The 21589-nt window shown below is 37.3% G+C and overlaps 1 protein-coding gene across 9 annotated transcripts in view; it reads left to right on the top strand.

The window, feature by feature from the left end:
- The window catches only part of SUPT3H (SPT3 homolog, SAGA and STAGA complex component), a 439117-nt gene that overhangs the window by 282493 nt on the left and 135035 nt on the right, over positions 1 to 21589 (top strand). For all 9 annotated transcript variants that reach the window (XM_045192983.3, XM_045192984.3, XM_045192985.3 and 6 more), the window contains 3 exons: positions 7054 to 7140; positions 10265 to 10355; positions 17239 to 17378. In XM_045192983.3, the coding sequence (XP_045048918.1) occupies positions 7054 to 7140; positions 10265 to 10355; positions 17239 to 17378 (318 nt within the window). The remainder of the gene's footprint in view (positions 1 to 7053; positions 7141 to 10264; positions 10356 to 17238; positions 17379 to 21589) is intronic.

Below are 21589 nucleotides of genomic sequence, written 5' to 3'. Positions count from 1 at the left end.
TAAGTATTTATAACACAATGGGAAAGTGCCTGGTACCAATTAGGTCTCAGTAAATGGTAGCTATTACTACTAAGGTTATTAACTCTTATACCAGTCAATGAAAACATTTTTATCCATTTCAAATGGAAAAGAAACTTGAATCTGACCTTGTAAACAGTGTGACTACCTACCCTAGATTTTGCCTCTTCATCACATAGCTTTCAACAACTCCTGCCCCTTAGTATGCATGTATGTATGTACGCATGTACTTAATAATTTTATCATCCAAAATTAAAGATCCAAGGAGTTAGCCACGAACCAAAGGAGAGAAGTGCAACGTGAGGGTTTTAAAGGGAATACTTTCAGGATGTTAATGATTACGAAATCATCAAATTAATCTTGCTGTACTTTTAAAACCTTTGGAACTTTAGAGAAATCTTTCTGCTGAATTTATGTGGGACAAGGCCAAATGCATGGGTTATTGACTTCATTTAGCCCAATTCATTTTTATTAGAGGTGGTAAAACTGAAAATCATTGAGAGGAAATAGAAAGTCAGCATTTAAGGTTTATAAACTACCTATTGGGAGTGGTGGTCTTGGACCTTCAGATGTTATTCAAAAGGAAGTTGGGAGGTGAGAATGTTGGGTTACTGGTTGAAGAAGATACAGAAAAAAAATGCTTGACAATACAATTAAGATATTATGAACTGAGCATATAATTTCCATGCCTAGGTTAGGAAATAAACATTACAGTATCTGAAGATAATTATAGATATTTTTTCTTTGAGAAAATTATTTTGAAGTTATATTTTATTTTTTAATTGTTTTATTTATTATGCTATTATAGTTGTCCCAATTTTTCCTCTTTGTGCACCCCCAGCCCAGCACCGCCCAGTCCCTCAGTCAACCACCACCCCTCTGTTCATGTCCATGGGTCATGCACATGAGTTCTGTGGCTACTCCATTTCCCGTACTGTACTATACATCCCCATGGCTGTTCTGCAACTACCTGTTCGTACTTCTTAATCCCCTCACCTCTTCACCCGTTCTCCCAAACATCCCTCCCATCTGGCAGCCATCTCTGTTCTTCTTGTTTGCTCATTTTGTTTTTTAGATAATATTGTTGATTGGCATGTGTTTATTGCCATTTTATTGTTCATAGTTTTGATCTTCTTTTTCTTAAATAAGCCCCTTTAGCATTTTTCTGTAATGGTTTGGTGATATGAACTCCTTTAGTTTTTTTTTGTCTGGGAAGCTCTTTATCTGTCCTTTGATTCTAAATGATAGCTTTGCTGGGTAAAGCAATCTTGGCTGTAGATCCCTGCTTTTCATGACTTTGAATATTTCCTGCCAATCCCTTCTAGCCTGCAAAAAAAATTTTTTTGAGAAATCAGCTGACAGTCTTATGGGAACTCCCCTATAGGTAACAGATTTTTTTCTTGCTGCTTTTCAGATTCTCTTTATCTTTAACCTTTTGCATTTTAATCATTTTGGAGTGGGCCTCCTTGCATCCTTCTTGTTTGGGACTTTCTGTGCTTCCTGGACTTACATGTCTATTTCCTTCACCAAATTAGGGAATTTTTCTTTCATTATATTTTCAAATAGATTTCCAATTTCTTTTTCTCTTCTCCTTCTGGTACCCCTATGATGCGAATGTTGGAACACTTAAAGTTGTCCCAGAGGCTGCTTATATTATCCTCTTTTTTTTTTTTTTTTTTTAATCTCTTCTCTTCTTGTTTTTGTGATTGGTTGTTTTTTGCTCACTTATGTTCCAAACCATTGATTTGATCCTTGGCTTCATCCACTCCACTATTCTTTCCCTGTAAATTGTTCTTTATTTTAACTAGTGTATCCTTTGTTTCTGACTGGATCTTTTTTATGCTGTTGAGGTGCTAAATTCCTCGAGCATCCTTACGTCCAGTGTTTTGAACTCTGCATCTAATAGATTGCTTATCTCCATTTTGTTTAGCTCTTTTTCTGGAGTTTTAATCTGTTCTGTCATTTGGGCCGTGTTTCTTTGTCTCCTCATTTTGGCAGCCTTCCTATGTTTGTTTCTATGAAATATTAGGTAGAGCTGCTATGACTCCCTGTCTTGGTGGCATGGCCTAATATAGTAGGTGTCCTATAGGGTCCATTGGCACAGCCTCCCTACCACCCAAGCTGCTACTTGAGGTGCACCCTTCGTGTGGGTGCACCCTCCTCTTGTAGTCAAGCCTTGATTGCTGCTGGCAGATCAATGGGAGGGATTTTACACAGGCCAGTCAGCTGCAAAGACTGGTTGTGACCACTGACTGTCAACTTCTGCCCTCCAGGGAGGATCAGTTGTGCAGGGGCAGGGTAGTGGTGGTCCAGTGTGGACTATAGCTGTCTACTGGGTACACAGGCTCTGGGGTTTCCTGGCTGGTGTGGGCAAGGGTCAGCCACCACCTGTGTTCACCTGGGGCCGCCCAGCATGAGCTACAAAGCAATCTGCAGATGACTGCTACTTTGCAGTGCTTGGAGGTTCCCAGGCAAACCCAAACTGTCATCCAAAGCTGGCTGCTGGTAGTACTGGGCCTGGGGCGGCTTAGCCAGAGGTATAGGGGCTAGGTTGTTGCTGCTTGAGAGGATTAAGGAAGATGTGAAACCTTGGCTGAGACCAGCCATTCATATGGAAAAGCCACGCTTAACAGCTTTGGTGGGCTGTAAGTTAGGTAGGGCAAAACCTCAGGGATTCCCCAGGGTGGAACAGAACCTCAGGGATTCCCCAGGGTGGAGCAAGCCACATGAGCCAGGTTGATGGAGTCTCAGATATGGCCCTCACCTGCTAGCTCTGTGGCTCTGTGGGGGAAGGGTTCAGAAAAGGAGAAATAGCCTCTGCCTGCCTTTCTGTCTGAGAGAACACTGTCCCCCAGTTCTTGCCCTGATGCCAGATACTTCAGTTCCTCCTGGTATGCCACTGGTGCCTTTCAAGCTGCTACCCTGAGCTGGAGCTAAGAGGGAGTGAATCTAAGTCTGTGTGCAGGCCCTTTAAGGGGCACCTCTTGGGAATTCAGTAGCTCCTTTTAGAAACTCAAACCCTGCTGGTTTGTACAGCCAGAAGTCATGGGGGCTTATATTCCTGGCACTGGAACCGTGGGTTGAAGGGCCTGGTGTGGGGCTGGGACCCCTGACTCCTGAGACATCCCTGCCGAGTTTTTATCCACCACACATGGATGTGGTTTCTTTAATTCCGTAGCATTCAGACTTCCATTCAACTCAATTTCTGATGATTCTGCGTGATGGTGGTTGTGTAGTTTAGTTGAATTTTGATGTGGTTGTGCAAGGAGATGAGCCATGTTTACCTTCACCTCCATCTTGACCGTAAGTGAAGCCTATATTTTAAAGAAGAAAGTGCATCTTAACAAAGAATCAAGAATTTCTCATAATTTAAGTAAAGTACTCTGTTATTACGGGTCCTCCAGGAAAAAAAAAGCCAGTATATGTATGTGGATGGATGGATGGATGGATGGATGGATGGATGGATGGATGGATGGGTGGATGGGTGGGTGGGTGGGTGGGTGGGTGGATGAAGGAGTTCACTTATATGATCATAGGGATGGTGAGGGCCCAACTTCTGTAGAGGCCAAGCTGGAGAGGTGAGGTGTAGTGCCAAATCCAGTCCAAAGGCCTGAGAACTCGATGTTTTATTCCAAGTCAGAAGCTGGAAAATAGATAACAGTGTCCCAGTTCAAAACAGGCAGAAGGAGTTCCCTTCTACTTAGCTTTTTGTTCTGTAGTCATGTAACAACACATAATGACATTTTTTTGGCCCATGACCAACCGTCAATGACCGTGGCCGCGTAGATTATAATGAAACTGAAAAATTAGTGTCACTTAGTGACATTCTGACATCACAGCATAGCACATTCCATGTTTGCGGTGATGCCGAGGGAAACTGGTGCTACCAGGCCTTTATTCACATAGATAAGAAAACTAACTTTGTACACTCCTTTAGCTAGCAATTGGTCTTAGAGTATTTCTCTATTCTATCATTTCTTGCATATTTTATTATGCAATCAAATGTATATTGTTTTGTAATGAAAAATTATAAAATGTACAGTTTCATGTTATTTTAATTATGACTTGCTACAGTGAAAAATGAAGTGTAACTTTCATTTATTTTCAAGGATTAAGAAATTGAGGAATTTTTTTTAAGAATAAAGAATCAACTTTTTTTAAGCCCTGAAGGTATTAGTAATTTTTATTTTATTTGAGTTTCCTGGTTCTAGTATTTTTTCACATTAAACGCACCAATCCTGAGCTCAGCATCCTGTGTCACTGGACTGCCAAGCTGCTCACCTGTTTTTGAAGCTCATGTTGTTAAAGAGAGGTTTCGTCACTCTTTCTTGCAGATGTGGAAATAATTCTAGAAGTAAGCTAATAGTGAATACCCACTTTAGTGTGATCACTGTAATTGGCTAATTAAATTGCTCTTTGGCTCAGTAAATAGGAGTAGGTCCGAGTTAGGGAGAGGTAAATTTGGAACATGGGATGCGTGGGGGCCAGGTAGGCTCAGTGAGGTAACACAAGGACAGCTCTCGGTCCCGAGGACTCACTGCCCGGAGTCCAAGGCGATTTAGCGAGGGCTAGCAGTGCGAGAGCTAACGAGGACACTACTTACCAGTATGGAGATGAGCAGATCAGGTTGACGAAAACCAAAAATAAAGATTTCCTCCTAATTATGACAACACAGCCACAATATAAATTCCAGATGCATGCCATAGTTGTGTATTGTTTTTGAAAAGGTGTTTTAAAATGTTTAACTCTTCTATGTCTTTATTTTTCATTTTCTCTTTTTCCCTAGTTAATGTGTTTGTAAACTGACATGTTTGAGACTTGTAAATACAGATTGCTTAGATTAGTGTGGCTGAACAGTTGACTAATGGGGAAAGCTGTTAGGGACATACACTCATCCTGACCCTTCATGAGCATGAGTAAAATCTCTGATACTCGCACAGCACTTTGACAGTGCTGCCTCCTGGTTCTCTGGGTGTGCAGGCACGTGGGGATTGAGCTCACATTCTTCTCCACCATGACTACGTGTGTCGGGTTGGCCAAAAAGTCCGTTTCGTTTTTTCCGTAAAATAAAAGACACGTTATTCATTTTCAGCAATAACTTCATTGATTTGGATATTTTGAGTATGTCAGCTATCTCCTGCATGCGTGGTATAATGTTGATTGTTCTCAGTTAATGTCTCTATTTCATCACTACCAACTTCAACTGGAGTTCCCACCCGTGGAGCATTGTCCAGTGAGAAATCGCCAGCACAAAACTTCGGAAACCACTTTTGACACGTTTGATCAGTCACAGCACCTTCTCCATACACTGCACAAATCTTCTTTTGTGTTTCAGTTGCATTTTTACCTTTCTTGAAATAATAAGGCATAATATGTCAAAAATGTTGCTTATTTTTTCCATCTTCAATTTTAAAATGGTTACATAAAAATTCACCAATTTTGATAAGTTTTTTTTAAATACACACTGATATGACAGCTGTCACAATACAATCTAACAAAATTGTTTGGAATAAAGTGAAAGACAACTAAGTGATACTAGAGCCATCTTACAGGAAAAAAAAATTTTTTTGACCAGCTCAATATTTTAGACTGTGATAGAAATGTTTTATTGGGGGGGGGGGGAAGCTGTGTATACATATTTCCCTGGTACTCTTCCAGTTTTTAGAAAAATATGTTTAAAATTTTCCTGCTGAAAACTTCTAGTTTCTTTCTGGGTAGATACATCATCTTTTTGAAAAACCTTTCCCCCAAGATTTCTTTTTGAATGGTTCACAGTTAAATTTAAATTTCTATATTTAGGTAGAATTATGTTTATATACCAACCACCAGTATCCAGGAAATTCAGTGGTAAGGCTGACACATAGGGAGTTTATAGTCTATTTTGTAGTCTGTGTATTTGGACAAGGTTTGAAGCTTACTTAGCAAAGTCGCTTAAACATTCAAGCAGAATTTCTTTAGTACAAATGCAATATTTGATTTCTTATAATTGTTAAGATAACAGTGTGTCACTTTTTAAAGATTAGTTCTCAGTAATATGTGTTAGATTTATTCCTTTCAAAGAATGATACATTCAGAACAGCTTTTATATGTAAATATTTTTATAATATTGGGTAGAAATGGTTTGGTGCAATCACCGTGGTTTGATCAAGTTTGAAAGTTGTTACAAGCACTTTTTTGTAGTGTTTTCTCCAGCATCTTTATTTTTTTCAGCTGGATGTATTTTGTGTTCCTTCCAACTAATCAAAATAAGAAACTGATTTTGCCTGTGCCAAAAACTAGAACTATCATTTTTCACATTCTTTTATTTTCCAGGTCATTTTCAAGTAAGATTGTGTTTCTAGGACTTCTAAATTCCAGAGAACTCTCAACTTTGTAGATATAAGGGCCCACAGGAACATTTCAGGGGGAATCTAACTTTTCATGCAGTATGTTTTGTGTTGTGCGTTCCAGGTACAGTTAACTTTTTGTGTGCATGTGATTAGTGTGGAAAGAAATTAATGCAGTCCCGTATTATGATTTATGGACTGAATCCTTTGCCCACTGAAGACTTGCCAAAACTAAAACTATTTTTTTTCCTTTGGATATTAGAAACAGCTACTGTTTTTGTTGATCTTTTAAAGGTCTGAATGGGCCTATTTCAAATCATACCAGCATGGGAGCTCAGATTAATAATATACTTATTCAACTAGTGATACTGAGTGAAACCATTGCTCACAAGGATATGAGGATACAATTTCATAAAATTATTTTCAGGTGCATTAATGCATTTCTGGAAGCTGCACATGATTTTTCTTCTGCACGAAAGAAATCAAGGATTTGTGTTTATTGTATCAGTTACAGGTGGGCTTATAAGTTAATTTAATTGCATTTTTTATACCTTAAAACATAAGACATTTTACTTTTAAGAAGAGTAATGTGATTGCTGGATTGTCCCCCCCAAATTATTAACTCTTAGTATATTTGTGTCTTCCCATCATAACTGTCATATATTGAATTTAGATCACTGAGAAAAATTCCTAATTTTTTTGTTGCTAGTTACAGCAAGCTGCTGAAGTTTCTCAGCTTCGGGGAGCAAGGGTGATATCTGCTGAAGATCTTCTGTTTTTGATGCGCAAAGATAAGGTAATATAAAAATTGTTTACTGAATTAAAATGCCATGTTTGGTGCTTAAGTACACGTAGGTAAGGAAACTAAATATCCTTGTTTATAGTTTTCAAATTGGAACCATAACTATTGAACTGATGTTTTAATCTTCATAACTTACGTGACAAAATGATTTAAGAAAAACAATTTCTTTTTAACATGGGCAAGGGCACATATGTAAAACTATGCTGATAACTAATTCTTACTTATCCAAACATAGCTATTCAGGCATGTTCATTGCTACATAATATTCATTAAATATTCACTGTTCTGATAAGAGAGATATAGCTGAGTGACATTTATTTTTATCTAATTTCATACAGTATTACAGGCTTTCAGAGAGTAATTTTTAAACTTGGAATATAAAGTTTATTATGACCCTAGTTTATAGGGAATAGAAAATCAATCAAGATGTATATTCTAGTAGCATAAACATATACCATAATGTCTAGGGTTTTTTTATACCTTTCTTATTCTTATTCTTCTAACAATGGTATTATTAAAATATCTAAGCTATCACTAACATGGCTAATTTTTGTCTTCCATGAGTAGCAAGTTGAAAATATTTTATAAAATATTACATGTTTTAGTAAGTTTTATCTAAAAGTTACATGTAAAAAACTAACTGAAAAAAGGGTCACCAGTTGGATTCCCAGCCAGGACACATGCCTGGGTTGCTGGCCAGGTCCCCAGTAGGGGGCGCACAAAAGGCAACCACACACTGATGTTTTCCTCCCTTTCTTTTTCTCTCCCTTCCCCTCTCTCTAAAAATAAATAAATTAAATCTTTTTTTTTAAACTAACTGAAAAATCACGGTGTGTTATGACAGATACTATCACAAGTGAGCAAGCAAAACCTAGTTCCTAATGTTCCAGCTTCCATTTCTCCACTGGTTTTTCCTGGCTTTTTAAGTACACTTACCCATTCCTCTCCACCGTTTTTATATGCTTGTGGCTCTGTTTTCTATCAAAAGGCTTCCCATTTGACTTTTTGGATAACCTTTTCTATCATTAACTCTTAGGAAGTGTAAGAACTATAAAGGAAAAGAAAAAAATGTCTTCACTTTCAAGAAGCTATAATCTAGTTTACAAAACCTGTATGATTTAGTTGAAAGAAGCATTTTAAGACTCACAGAATTGTAAGATTGTGTGGTTAGATGTAGAGGCTGTAGGATTTTTCGAAGCGGGGGTTTCTACCTGAGGTAAGACTCATGCAGTTACATAGAGAATGGACCAAATGCAAAAGAACTGACCGGGATGCTGGTTGAGTAATCAAGACGAAATAGGGTTCCTGTGATGGCTGTGGAAGTGGATAAGAAGGAAGACCTCAGAGAGATAGTGAAGAGTAAAAGTATGAAGGATTTGGTGACTTCACTAAACTTGGAGGACTAAGGAGAAGTAGCTACTGCGTAGTAGTGGTGTGAGGAAGGAGCCGAAAAGGTGCTGTTGGCAGAAATGAGGGTTTGAGCCAAGATTCTTTATGAAGTCACCGGCACTACAATGGAGTAAGCAGAACAGGTCTGTCAATTTTTCTTTTTCATTGACAGATACACAGAGGCTAGCACAAAAAACTATCCCACACTGACACTTCATTTTGGGGAAGGTAAAATTTAAAGTCACGTTGAAATTTCTGGAGCACAGGCCAATTGCCAGTGTCCTTTACTGTCCAGAAGGGCTCTCAACCGGAATCTTCCTGGCACCTGAGATCACAGCTGCACTATGACAGTTGCCGTTGTTCTCGTCTTTCTCCTCAAAGTGATAGTTTTATTTTTACAATGATGTGTACCAAACAGAATTTACAGTAGTTTACACGGCTGTAATGTAAGACAAAATAAGATCTAAAGTTCAGAATGAATTTAGCAAAGAGAAAAGGAGGATAGCAAAAGACCTATTTTTTCTCTTAATAATTTCAATTTATATTAGAGCAATATTTGTTGACTGCCTGCTGTGTTTTACATATTACACTAGGCAGCTTATTTATTCCTCATAATAGTCCTGTAAGGTAGGTACTTTACTTACTTTGTAAATAAAGAAACTGAGGTTCAAAGGTTATATTCTACCTCTGACCTTGCTAAGCTATAAGTGTAAGACTAATATTAACTTCAGTTTTCCTGTGTATATAAAGGAGATGATAATAGTTGTTTATATCTCAGGGCTATTGAAAACATCAAATAAAATGCATGTAAAAGAGCTTTGTAAAGTGCAGTAAGTTTCAGCTGTTACTAGGAATCTTAAACCTAAAGGTCAAGGAGCAGTAATAATACATTTTAAGTGTAAGTACACGACAAATTACAAAGTATTAGCAGTTACTTTCATAGTCAAGCAATATTATGGTATTCTAGTAAACCTAAGGGGAGCCATCATTAAGACCCAACTATCATTAATCAGCTTTGAGTTTCATAAAAATGTTTCTCTATTACTGAATATTTTCCAGAAATATAAACCATAAACCAGCTTTTCCAAATAAAATACATGATTCTCAGAGAATAAAAAAGAATAAAAAGGAGAATGCATCTTTTAAAGTGGTTGTTATAAACTCCTTGTTAAGATTGTTTATAAATCATTTTTACATGATTTTTCACTGTATTTTTCCATTACCATTTATCCCACTATACCCTCCTCCACCTCCATCCCCCTCCCCCACACAATCACCACACTGCTGTCCATGTCCATGAGTCCTTTCTCTTTTTTTCTTTTTTGCTCGATCCTTCCATCTTTCCCAGTCCCATCCCCCAGAACTATCAACCTACTCTCTGTCTATAAATCATTTTAAAAAATAAAATAACTTAGGATGTCACACTTCAGAAAGAATTTTAAACTTTTTATAAGGCACAAATAGAAAGGTAATTATTGTGATGATGTAGCATCTGGATACTTGTAAGTGAAAAGTGCTTTTAAAAATGCATGTGCTTCAGTTTTTATGTTTAATATGATGAATAAATTTTTTATTAAATAGTAGCATGCTGAAATGGGTCTGTTTTCTCCAGTCATTCTGGGGTACTCTATTATTAAATTTAGGTATCGTAGTCTTTACTCAGTAAAGTGAATATATGTACAAGGATATGTACAACGTTTCTTATTGAATGATTTTATGTTTTTAATAGAAAAAACTTAGAAGACTGCTAAAATACATGTTTTTCCGAGACTACAAATCAAAGATCGTCAAAGGCATAGACGAGGATGATCTTCTCGAAGGTAATCTAATCAAAACCACGACGCGTGGATGCCGGACCTGACACTTATGACATGTCAGTGTGGATGCTCTGTTCAGAGTAGGGTACATGTACTTCTGTTAAATAATGTAGTTTAGAAGGTAACCAAACGTTTATTTAGCTGGCAGCTAAATCTTATGATTTTCTGCTTATGTGACTTAATAGTAATCTGCTTTTTATTTCAACTCTTTCTTTTAACAATACAACCTGCTTTGCTTCAGAAGATCATGAAACTAAGGAAACTGTGTTGATTGAAAGCATTATTTCAGCCAGCATAATTTTTCTTTTGTGGATGTAGAGAACCAGAACTGTTATGTCTTTGAAATGGGTACATATGGGGTCTTGTTAATTTATTATACTTTCTATGGTATAAAAACTATGACATAAAAAGGTTTTATGATACAAAGTCACCTCATTTTGATGTGTGTGTCTGTGCTGTTTGAAATCTAACAAGAAGCCTAACACAGAATAGAAAAGTGTCCTTACCTGATTTTCCAGGTCAGTTCCCCATTCTGGAATATTTAGAAAAAAATATTAATGTTGCAGAATCTAACAGTACTAAGCTGAAAATAGATAATTACTAAACAATGCTTATTGAATCAAAATAAATACAGTTGACCCTTGAACACCATAGATTTGAATTGCAAGTCCACATACATGCAGATTTTTTCAATAAATACTATAAATGGGGTTTTTTTTTTACTTAGGATTTTTCTTAACATTTTCTTTCTCTGGCTTACTCTATTGTAAGAATACAGTATATAATACATATGATATACAAAATATGTGTTAACTAACTATGTTATCAGTGAGGCTTCCAGTTAATAGTAAGGCTATTAATAGTTAAGTTTTGGAAAGAAGGGGAAGGGACCAGTCAAAGAACATGTATGAATGACCCATGGACATGGACAGTGCAGTGAGGATGGACTGTGGGAGCGGGGGCGGGTGGCTGGGCTGGGCAGAGGAGGGCAAAGGGGGAAATATGGGGCCAACTGTAACAGAATAAACAAGAATAAAAAATTTTAAGAAGTTAAGTTTTGGGGGAATTAAAAGTCACATGTTGATTTTTGACTGAATCATGTTTGGCACTCCTCTCCCTTCCATTGTTCATGGGTCAATGTATGTTGTGTTTTAGAAATAACTCATATACTATAGATTGGACACAGTCACTGCATAGTGTTATTTATTGCTGATATACATATGTGCATGTGTGTATATATGTATACATATAAATATAGATAAAATAGCTAAACAACCTCTTCTGGATTAAGAAGAATTCCAGAAAACTACTTAAAACCACCTGAAGAGTTAATAGACTTTGAAAGAGAACTACTTTCATTCACCCTCAACAAATCAGCAAGTATAATATAGCCATGCCAAAAAAAAAATTCTGATCAAATGTTTAATCATTGTGACCTATTTCCTATTCCTGAAATTCTCATAGAATTTAATTTCCGGAAAATAGTTCTTCCAATGAATGTAAATGCTCTTCTTTACGGAGAGCACAAAGAATACAGACTTAGAAAATAGACTTGAACTACAATCAAGGGTCAGTTTTCTCGCTTATAAGTCAGAAATTACACCACTTCCCACGTGGAATTATTACGAGATTTCGACATCATTTATGGAAAGCGCCTGACACATTCCTGCCCCTGAATAAACGGTAGTCACTGACACCGTGTTTTGAACATCGAGAGGCTCAGAGTGGTGAGGATGGTATTCAGTTGCACTAACATCATTAGACCAGTTTGCTGTCCTCTCTTCCTTATTTCAAATTTCTCCTCTTTATCTCATCTAAATTTTCTAATTTTATGTGTCTTCTATACAATTTTTGAATAGTTGATAGAATTTGTAAGATAAACTACTTACTCAAGTAAAACACATCTATCATTGAAGTGCAACATGTGGAGTGGCCATGTGGGGAGTGTGGCAGACACTTCCCCATGAGAAACACGTTTACCTGGTGAAAATTTTTCAAATAATAGCTTAAGTTTTAGGACATTGTCCTAAGGGCATACAGCAAATGGAGAAACACATATTCAAGGAAATCTACTAAATCTCGTTAAGAACAATGAGAGTCTCTTGCTTTTGAGACATGACCTTCTCCCATCATCCCTCCCCTCCCCTCCCACACCACCCCCCCCATCTGAATATATGAAAGGAGCTTTACTCCAGGCAAGTGTGACCGAGAACACTGGGCTCCTACTTTTCCAGCTCCCAGTCTGGGGCAGCAGTTTCACCCCAGGAGGGGCAGGAGGTCAGCATGTCTCATCTTCTCTGGCTCCACGTTGCAGAAGCTCCATTGTAGGCAGGCATAACTGAACGCACTGGAGCTTTCTCTCATCCTCTTTTCATTGGAAAGTTCTACCCCGGACACAGCCGGCTGAGAATACTGCACCCAGTCGCTCCCACCCTAGCTTTCTCACAGGGAGTAAAGGCCCACAGCTGAAGGGACAAGCCTAAAAGACAAAGGGATGACATCCTTGACTAACTCACCTCTTGGATCCAGGAGAGTCTTTCCAGGAGGAGCTGATTGCTGTTTCCACCCTGAGCTTCAGTACCTTGACCGAAGGTTCAGCCCAGAGGGAAAGGCAGGGCTTAAGATGGCTCTGCAGCCTTCCCTAAGGGGACTGACTGTTTGGAACAGAGCATGTGAAAAAGGGAGCTGGGAGCTTTGTGATACTAGCTACAACAAGCAAAATCAGTGCACAGGCTAAAAGTCCGACAGGGGAAACAAAGGAAAGGGACAGGAGTCCTCCTGGGGTCAGAGCAAAACTTAAAAGCTGGCGTCACCATGACTCTGCAAACAGGCCCAATGTTGTTCGGATCATTCTGTGGAGCAGTTTTTGCTCAGGAGCATTAACAAAAGAGATAGAGTGAGAAGTCAACCAAGAATTGGTGGAAGACAACAGTTGTATGTGATAATGGAGTCAGGCCAGCCAGGAGGAACTGAATGAGAGAGATCAGGAAAAGTAAAAGCCGAAGAAAAACTGACTGACATCCGTCATCCCTGCAACTGAGAAGACGTTTGCACACTCAAGGCTGTGCCCTCTGAAGAGCAACTGCTGAGGCTCCACGCTGTGAGGGAAAGAGATTTCAGTGAACTAGTCCCGCCAAGTCACTAAACAAATAAATACACGGACAATGACAACAAGCCCCAGGAAGGGGCAGAATTATTATCTAAGTTGCTGCAGTATGCTATCTAAAATGTCCCTTTTCAACAGCAGCAACAACAGAATACTACATGTGCAAAGACACAGGTATGCGTGATCCCTGAGCGGGGGCAGGGAGTGGGGGGCAGGTAACACAAATGCCCCCACTGTTGGGCTTAGGCCACAAAAATTTCAAAATACCTATTATAAATATGTTCAAAGTAAAGGAGACCATGTTTAAAGAACAGAAGGAGGTATAATTACAGTGTATCACAAAGTACAGAATATCTGTTAAAAGATAGAAATTGTAAAAAGAAAGTAATGGAAATTCTGGCGTTGAAAAGTACAATAACTGAAATGAAAAATTCAATAGAGGGACTCAATGGTAACTTTAACAGAAGAAAAAAATCAGTGAACTTGACATTAGATTGCTAAAGATTGTACAATCTGAAGGAAAAAGAAAACAGAATGGAAGAAAACTAAAAGAGCCTCTGAGAAATATGAGACGCCCTGAGTGAGCCAATACAGGCATAATGGGGCTACGGGCAGGTAAGAAAAGAGAAGAAAGAGCAGAAAAAAATATACAAAGAAGTAATGATTGGAAACTTCCCAAATTTGATGAAAACTGTTAATGCATCCAAACAGTTGAATAAGGTCCAAAGATATAGATACCCACAATCAGGCACATTCTAGTAGAAATGTTGAAAAACAATGAGAAAACCACGAAAACCGCAAGAGAAAAGCAACTCATCACATACAACTTAATTATCCGAATCCAAAAGATGGAACCGTGACAGTACTTTAACAGCTGACTTCTCATTGACAATGTAGACCAGATAGTAGTAGGATTACATATTGAAAGTACTGAAAGAAAAAATGTCAGCCAAGAAACATATTCAGCAAAATTATCTCTGAACAATGAAGCAATAAGGATATTTTCAGATACACAAAAATTGAGATAGTGTCTTGCTGGCACTCATATAAAAACTGCTGAAGGAAGTTCTTTGAGCTGAAAGCAAGTCGCACCAGATAACGATTTGAATCCACACCTCCACACACGAGAAAAGAGCACCTGTAAAAGTAATTATGTAGGTCTATACGAGACAACATAATTCCCTATTTATTTTTCTTCTCTTAACTGATTTAAAAACAATGGTATAACACAATGTCTGCGTTTGTAGTGTCGGGTCTATAACATGTAGCTAGGCCATGTATTTGACACTAACAGCGTAAGCGAAGGGGGTGGTGACAAAGCCGTATTGGAGTAAAGAGTGGCAAAACAAGGGAAGAAACAGAATTGGTAAATAAGATGGTTAATATAACCAATTCTGTTTTTACTTTCTGTCCTATAAAGGCTGAAACTGCATGCAGAAGAAATAGCAAATCTATGTGGACCTATGATAAGTAAAGAGTTTAAATTAGTAACTTAAAAACTTTCCCCAAAGAACCCTGACCAGTGTGGCGCGGTTGGCTGGGTGTCATCCTGCAAAGGGAAAGGCAGCCGGTTTGACTCCCTGTCCAGGCACATGCCTGGGTCGAGGGTTTGGTCCCCAGTCGGGGCACACGCAAGAAGCAACCCATACATGTTTCTCTCTCACATCGATGTTTCTCTCCCTCTCTCCCTGCCTTCCCCTCTCTCTAAAAATAAATAAATAAAATCTTTTAAAAAATACTTTCCCCCAAAGAAAAACTCATGCCCAGATGATTTCACTGATGAATTTTACCAAATGTTTAAAGAACAATTAATACTAATACTTTCCAAACTGTACAAGGGCAGTGTTACCCTGATAGGAAATCAAGCAAAGACGTCATAAGAAAAAAAAACAATGACCAATGCCTTTTTGACTATAGATGCAAGAATTCTCAACAGAATACTAGTAAATGAAATCCAGCAACATCTAAAAAGTATTATACACCATGACCAAGTGGGATTTATCCTAGAAGTGGAAGATTGGTTTAAACTTATAAAACAATTAGTGTAATTCATCATATTAGTAGCATTAAGAGCAAAAACCACACGATCATCTCACTAAGCATAGAAAAATTATTTGAGAAAAATATGAAAGTCTTTTGTTTTTGTTTCTTTAATTTTAAAATTTTTTTCCAATTTTTTCAATTACGGTTTACATTCAGTATTATTTGTATTAGTCTCAGGTGTACAGCACAGTGGTTAGATAACCACATACTTTGCCAAGGGTTCCCCCTGACATTCCCAGTGCCCAGCTGGCTCCACACATATTCCATATGCTGTACTTTACGTCCACATGACTGTAACTGCCCGTCTGTATTTCTCAATCCCTTCACCTTTTTCAAAGCTCTCTTGTGTCTCTTTTTAGAAGAGCACTAATTCCATTCATGAAGGCTCCTCCCTCATGACTTAATTACCTTCCATAGTCTTTACTTCACAATACTATCACACTGGGGATTTGGTTTCAACATATGAGTTATAAAGGGGGACACTCATTCAGGTTGAGAAAGTTTCCTTCTCTGCCTAATTTGTTCAGTGTTCCTCTCATGAAAAACTTGGCTTTCATTAATTAAGTCATGAGGGAGGAGCCTGCATAAATGTGATTAGCGCCCTTCTAAGAAGAGACACACAAGAGCTTGCTTGATTCACCCTCTGGTCTCTGCCATGTGAGGCTATGAGAAGACTGCCACCTGCAAAGCAGGAACCAGACCCTCATCAGACACCAGGTCTACCAGCACCTGATCTTGGCCTTCCCAGCCTCTAGAACTATGAGAAATAAGTATTTGTTTTTTTCAGCCATCCAGGCTATGGTATATTTATTGTTGCAGCCCAAACCGACCACGACAGCCATGTATGAAAAACTCACAGCTGACATCATACTTAAGGGTGAAAAAACGTATGCTTTCACTCTAAGATGTCTGGGTTCTCTTTATTTGATAGAAAGATCTTTATGACATTAAAAAATAATCTAGTTCTTTCTCACTGATACTTTCACACATTAAACTATATTAATTACCTATTGCAATGTGACAGTCCTTTCTGATCTTTTGCAACAACTTTCTCATAATTAGGTTTTGCCTTTAAATAAGTGTGATCGTTTTATCTCTTAAAAGAAAAGGGATAAGATCTCATCCCTTTCGAGTTCAAAGGCAGTGCCACCACAGTGCACATAGTGTTCCCTCCTTTTAATTTCATGTCACAATTCTGATTTTTTTATGTCTTTGTGTGTATTTTCCTAATTAGGCCTGCCATGGCGAGATTCTTTTTTCAAATCTAAGAGCCTTTCCTCTGTTTTTTTAGTAAAGAATTTTAATCAGACCATTCACGCTTACTGTGGTAATTGATAATTTAGTTTTACTCTCACAATCTTATGAAATGAATAACTGATTTAATTCTGAAAGACTTAGAACCTTTTGTGTTTTTGAATTGATTTATAAAAAAGAAAGAGGAAAGGAGAGAGACACACATCAATTTGTTGTTCCACTTACTTATGCATTCATTGGTTGATTATTATAGGTGCCCTGACCAGGGATCAAACCCATAACCGTGTTGTATCAGGACAACACTCTAACCAACTGAGCTACCCAGTTAGTTACACTTTTATTTTAGATGCAAAGATTCTCCTCTTAAAAATTATTTTGAGAGAATTCTATTTATGAATTTCATACTATTTAATGCATGAAATGATTGGTGCTGATGTAACCTTATTAATAAATTTCTTTTGTCTTTCCTTTATCTCCATGAAGACAAATTGAGTGGCAGTAATAATGCAAACAAAAGACAAAAAATTGCTCAAGACTTTCTCAACTCTATTGACCAGACGGGAGAACTCTTGGCAATGTTTGAAGATGATGAAATTGATGAAGTTAAACAAGAAAGAATGGAGGTATAGTTCATTCTTCCCTTTTTATAGGAAAAGAATAACCATAGCAGTTTGCAGTGCCTGTATCATTTGGTTCTATTAATATGTTCTTGAAATGTTGCTTGAAATGCCCAAACCAGTGGTTTCCTGTCGGGAGGCAGCATTGTACATTGGAGCAGCCAGGAGAGGGTGTTAAATTCTGCCTTCAGAGTTGACGTGGAGAGATGACTTTGGTTTTCTGTTGCTCTCCTTCCTCCTTTGAGTATCAGTAGACTTCCCTCTGCTTCCTTCTTCTTTCCTACATCGTACTTTTACTGATACTGTTTTATTCCTTAAAGCTAATTCATGAGTAAATATTTCTTTATGTTTTGTTCCAACTGATCCAGTTAGCTTTGTGGGCAAAGGTAATTCTAACTGCACTTGTGTTGGCATATAGCATGAAGAAGTGTAGTTTTTCAGTCTGTAGTTGCAGGCTGTGGTTGTACTCACTAGCTGAGGTAGGATCTAGGGCAATTACATGCTTTATATCACTGCAATACAAAGTTAGTGACATGTGTTTGGATTTCCTGGATATATTTTAACAATGAATATGAAAATCGTATGCCTTCTATTTACCTTAGCTTCTCTATTCATAAAATTGTTTCCTTAAATACTTTGGAAAAATAAAAGTAATGATTGATTTTATTTGAGTGCCTTCCAAAATACAAGGTATTATTATTATCATTCTTCTTATTATTATACTTCTATATGGAAAAGAAAAATCTCTCTTTTCCCTTTTTTTTTTAATTAGGCAAGAGAGGTCAATTCAGAACTCTGAAAGATCATGCTAAGTACCTCCTTTATCTTAGTCTCTATACACATGCTAAGAATGTAATTATTTCATGTTAAATTTTGGAAGAAGCCCAGTAGGCATACATGGTTTATAAGCTTTAATAACAGCCTTCTTTAAAGAATTAGTACGCTTAGATGGTGAACTGCGATCTGGAGGCAATGTGCTTCTTAGGTATCAGTTACCGTAGAAATGCGCAGTTATCTTGGTTTGGGGCAACTGCAAATGATTTTAGTTCAACTTTGCCTTGGGCCAAAAACATGCTAAGTTGTCCAATGCAGTTGATAAACATATATTTCTGATGTCATCATGGCCTAAACAGGATATGATTGTTTAGTGGCATGGTTTCACTTATGACAAAGAGCAAATATTGTTTATGCTTTATTTTGAAAACATCTTTATATTATACAAATGGGCATGAAGAACGATTCATTAAGGAAGGACTCCACATAAAACATTAGTAAAATTGAACACATAGCTCGTCAATTTTGATGAGAAAACATTTGCCCAGAAGGGCATTCCGCAATCAAGGAGAAGAGAAGTGGGGTGTGTTGTAACACTAAGCTCATAATAGCAGGCTACTGTAAGCCTGGAAGAATGATGAGTCAGTAAGGTACGAGTTAAAGGCAATAAAATACCTGGAAATGCAGGGTAGAGATGCATTTCCTGGGAACTTAAGCAGTGTATATACCTCTTCGCTGTAGTTATATTATATATTACTTAGTGGTAACTGGGATAATAAAATATCAATGGTTGATAAAAATAGTTGCAATGAAAGTCAGCTGCAAATATACAATAAAAATTAGATTGGAGGTTTATCTAAGTTTTTATATCATAATTAAAATCTTCTCTAAGTAAGATTTTAAAAAAGTAGTTTTGAGATTCTACCCCTTCAAATAACATAGTTGAACTGAATAAAAAGTGCTGACCTTGTAGACATAACTGCAGACAGTAGAAAGTGGAACCGTTAAGAGATAGGCCTTGCCTGCTTCTAATTTGACAGGTTATAGTTTCAAGCGTAAACCACAACTGGGGCAGTCCATATGAAACCACTTTGGACTCACAGGCTGCAATCTCTTGCTTTTAGAGTGCAGTAGAATAATCAGTCCTGGCATCACGCAATGATTTAATTTTCCTCTAAGCATCACGCACAGTTGCAGAAACTTTGTTTACTACCTTCTCTCCTAGAATTTATGAAAATGGAAAAGACCTACCAGCAAAGCTTATTGTTGCTTTCCTTCTTCTTCTTTTTTCACTTAAGTGTAATTTGGAAGAGAAAACAATTTATAGACATAAAAACTCACTTGGGACCCTAACTTTTTCTCAAAACATTGAGGATCCATAAAAAAAAAAAAAACCACTGAGATTTTTTTCCTATTTTTTTTCAGCTGATTTTTCTGTGTGCCTGGCTTTGTATTCCACTCATAATTTAATTATTAATCTTAAGGATTATGTGATTTTTAAATATAAAAATGTCTAAACTTGTATATCCCTTTCTCTTTGCTAGTCCATCCTCATGATAGCTAAATCTTATTTTTTTTCCTCCAGCAATAAATTTTTAATACTTAGGTATCTATGTATGGTAGAGAGCTATGAGCCACGATCTCTGAATACCCTTCTAAATAATCCAATAAAGATTCAATAATATTCAGACTTGCTTTAGTGTATTTGAGAGACTGGGAAGGAGGAGCAGGAAAACAGTAAACATCATAATTCAGATACGTACAAGTCCCCTACAATACCTCTCATCCCCCTACAATACCTCTCATCCCCCCCTAACCCCACGTCGGAATAACACAGGTGTGTTGTTCTGTTTGTTACATTGTAAATTTGTGAGGTCTCATCAACTAAGTGTGGCAGTGCCAACCAAAGGCTAGGAAACGTCACTAAAAGATTTATTTGGATTTTCGTAACAGAGGAACTGGGGTCACTCACAGAAGAGCCTTGCTTAAGACCTGGCTGTTCTGCTGTGAAAGAACCTGAGAAGCTCACATTTATCATTAATCAAGTAAAGTATCTGATCTAATAAGCCATTTGGTTTGTGAAGGAGATATAAAAATAAGTGCTTAAAAAAATTGGGTGAACTCTACCTGTGACTGATCCTCAAATCAATAAAAGTAAGCAAAGCAAGTAAATGAGAGAGCAAAGACTGGAACTCACCAGAGTGCAGCCTTTGAACAGATTTTGTTGCCAAAAATCCCAAGTGACTGTTTATCTTGTGTTTTTAAGTCAGAAGCCTAATACTGGAATCTAGAGAAAAAGCAAAATGGAAAACATAAAATTTAGGGCAATTTTTTTTAATTGGCTTAAAATTGAATAAGATCCCAGGTGGCCACCTGAATTTAACCTGAAGTGGCTGGCTGACCACAGATTTAAAAACACAGATTTTTCTCATACAGGTTGAATGGCCAGAGAAATCAGGCATACCACTGTTATGCCCCAAGTAGGATGAGGCTGTGATCCTGGGCGGTTTGGAATCCCAGTGTTACAGCTTTCAGAGTTCAGGAGACAGAAAACTTGTTGAAAAAGCCAGGGAGGTAGATGGCCGTAGAAGTTCTCTTAAAGTGTGTGTTCTTTTTGCTGTTCCTTTTTTCTACCTTTCATGATTTTATAAAATTATAAAATAAAGTAAAATGAAATGCCCTTAAGACTGAGAGTTCAAAAATATTATCTTAGATTTATCATAAAAGAAAAAAAAGGCTAATCCCAGTAAGATGTGTTTACAAATACCAAAAAAATTGAAAGCTTGAGCTATAAAAACTTAAACCTGGAAAAGTTTTTTATTTAAATGTTTGTAAGGTTAAAAAAATACAGAATTTAAATACTACAAAGCTATAGTTAATTATACACATTATATACAAAAATATGCATATATTTATATACATATGCTATGTCCATATATGTGTATTTATCCTACATCTGTAAGAACAGAAATATAATTTTATTAGATTTTTTAAATGTAAGAGTAAAAGAACAATCAGAAGATATCAAACTCAAATACCAATGGTAGCAATATTGGTTCAGAGAAAAGAGAATTCAAGGGGAAATCTTTAAAATGAAACAAAGTCAGTAATTTATGTTACTAAAAAATGCTGCCTTAATCATCAAACTCCAGAGAATCGAAACATTCCAAGCAAAAGCTTCTATTAGTGCCAGAAGAGGTCAGAGAAATGCATTTGCTGTAGAGACTGACCATACCATTCTCAATATTTAACAGATTGATTTGGGGGAAAATGTTTTAATAATAACAATTTAAGTTTAATAGATGCATATAAAACACTTTAGCAATGAGCAGTAGTTTTAAAATCTTACCCAGGTAACTCCAAAGATTACATGGTGCTCTTTGGGGAAGGTGAGGAGAGGCTTGGTGGGGTACAAGCCTCTCTACCCCCCCCACCCCCCGACT

This window comes from Desmodus rotundus, chromosome 11 (assembly GCF_022682495.2).
Source record: "Desmodus rotundus isolate HL8 chromosome 11, HLdesRot8A.1, whole genome shotgun sequence".
Classification (NCBI taxonomy): Eukaryota; Metazoa; Chordata; class Mammalia; order Chiroptera; family Phyllostomidae; genus Desmodus; species Desmodus rotundus.
Note: the sequence above shows the minus strand (reverse complement) of the source record. Positions and strands in the feature narration are given on the sequence as shown.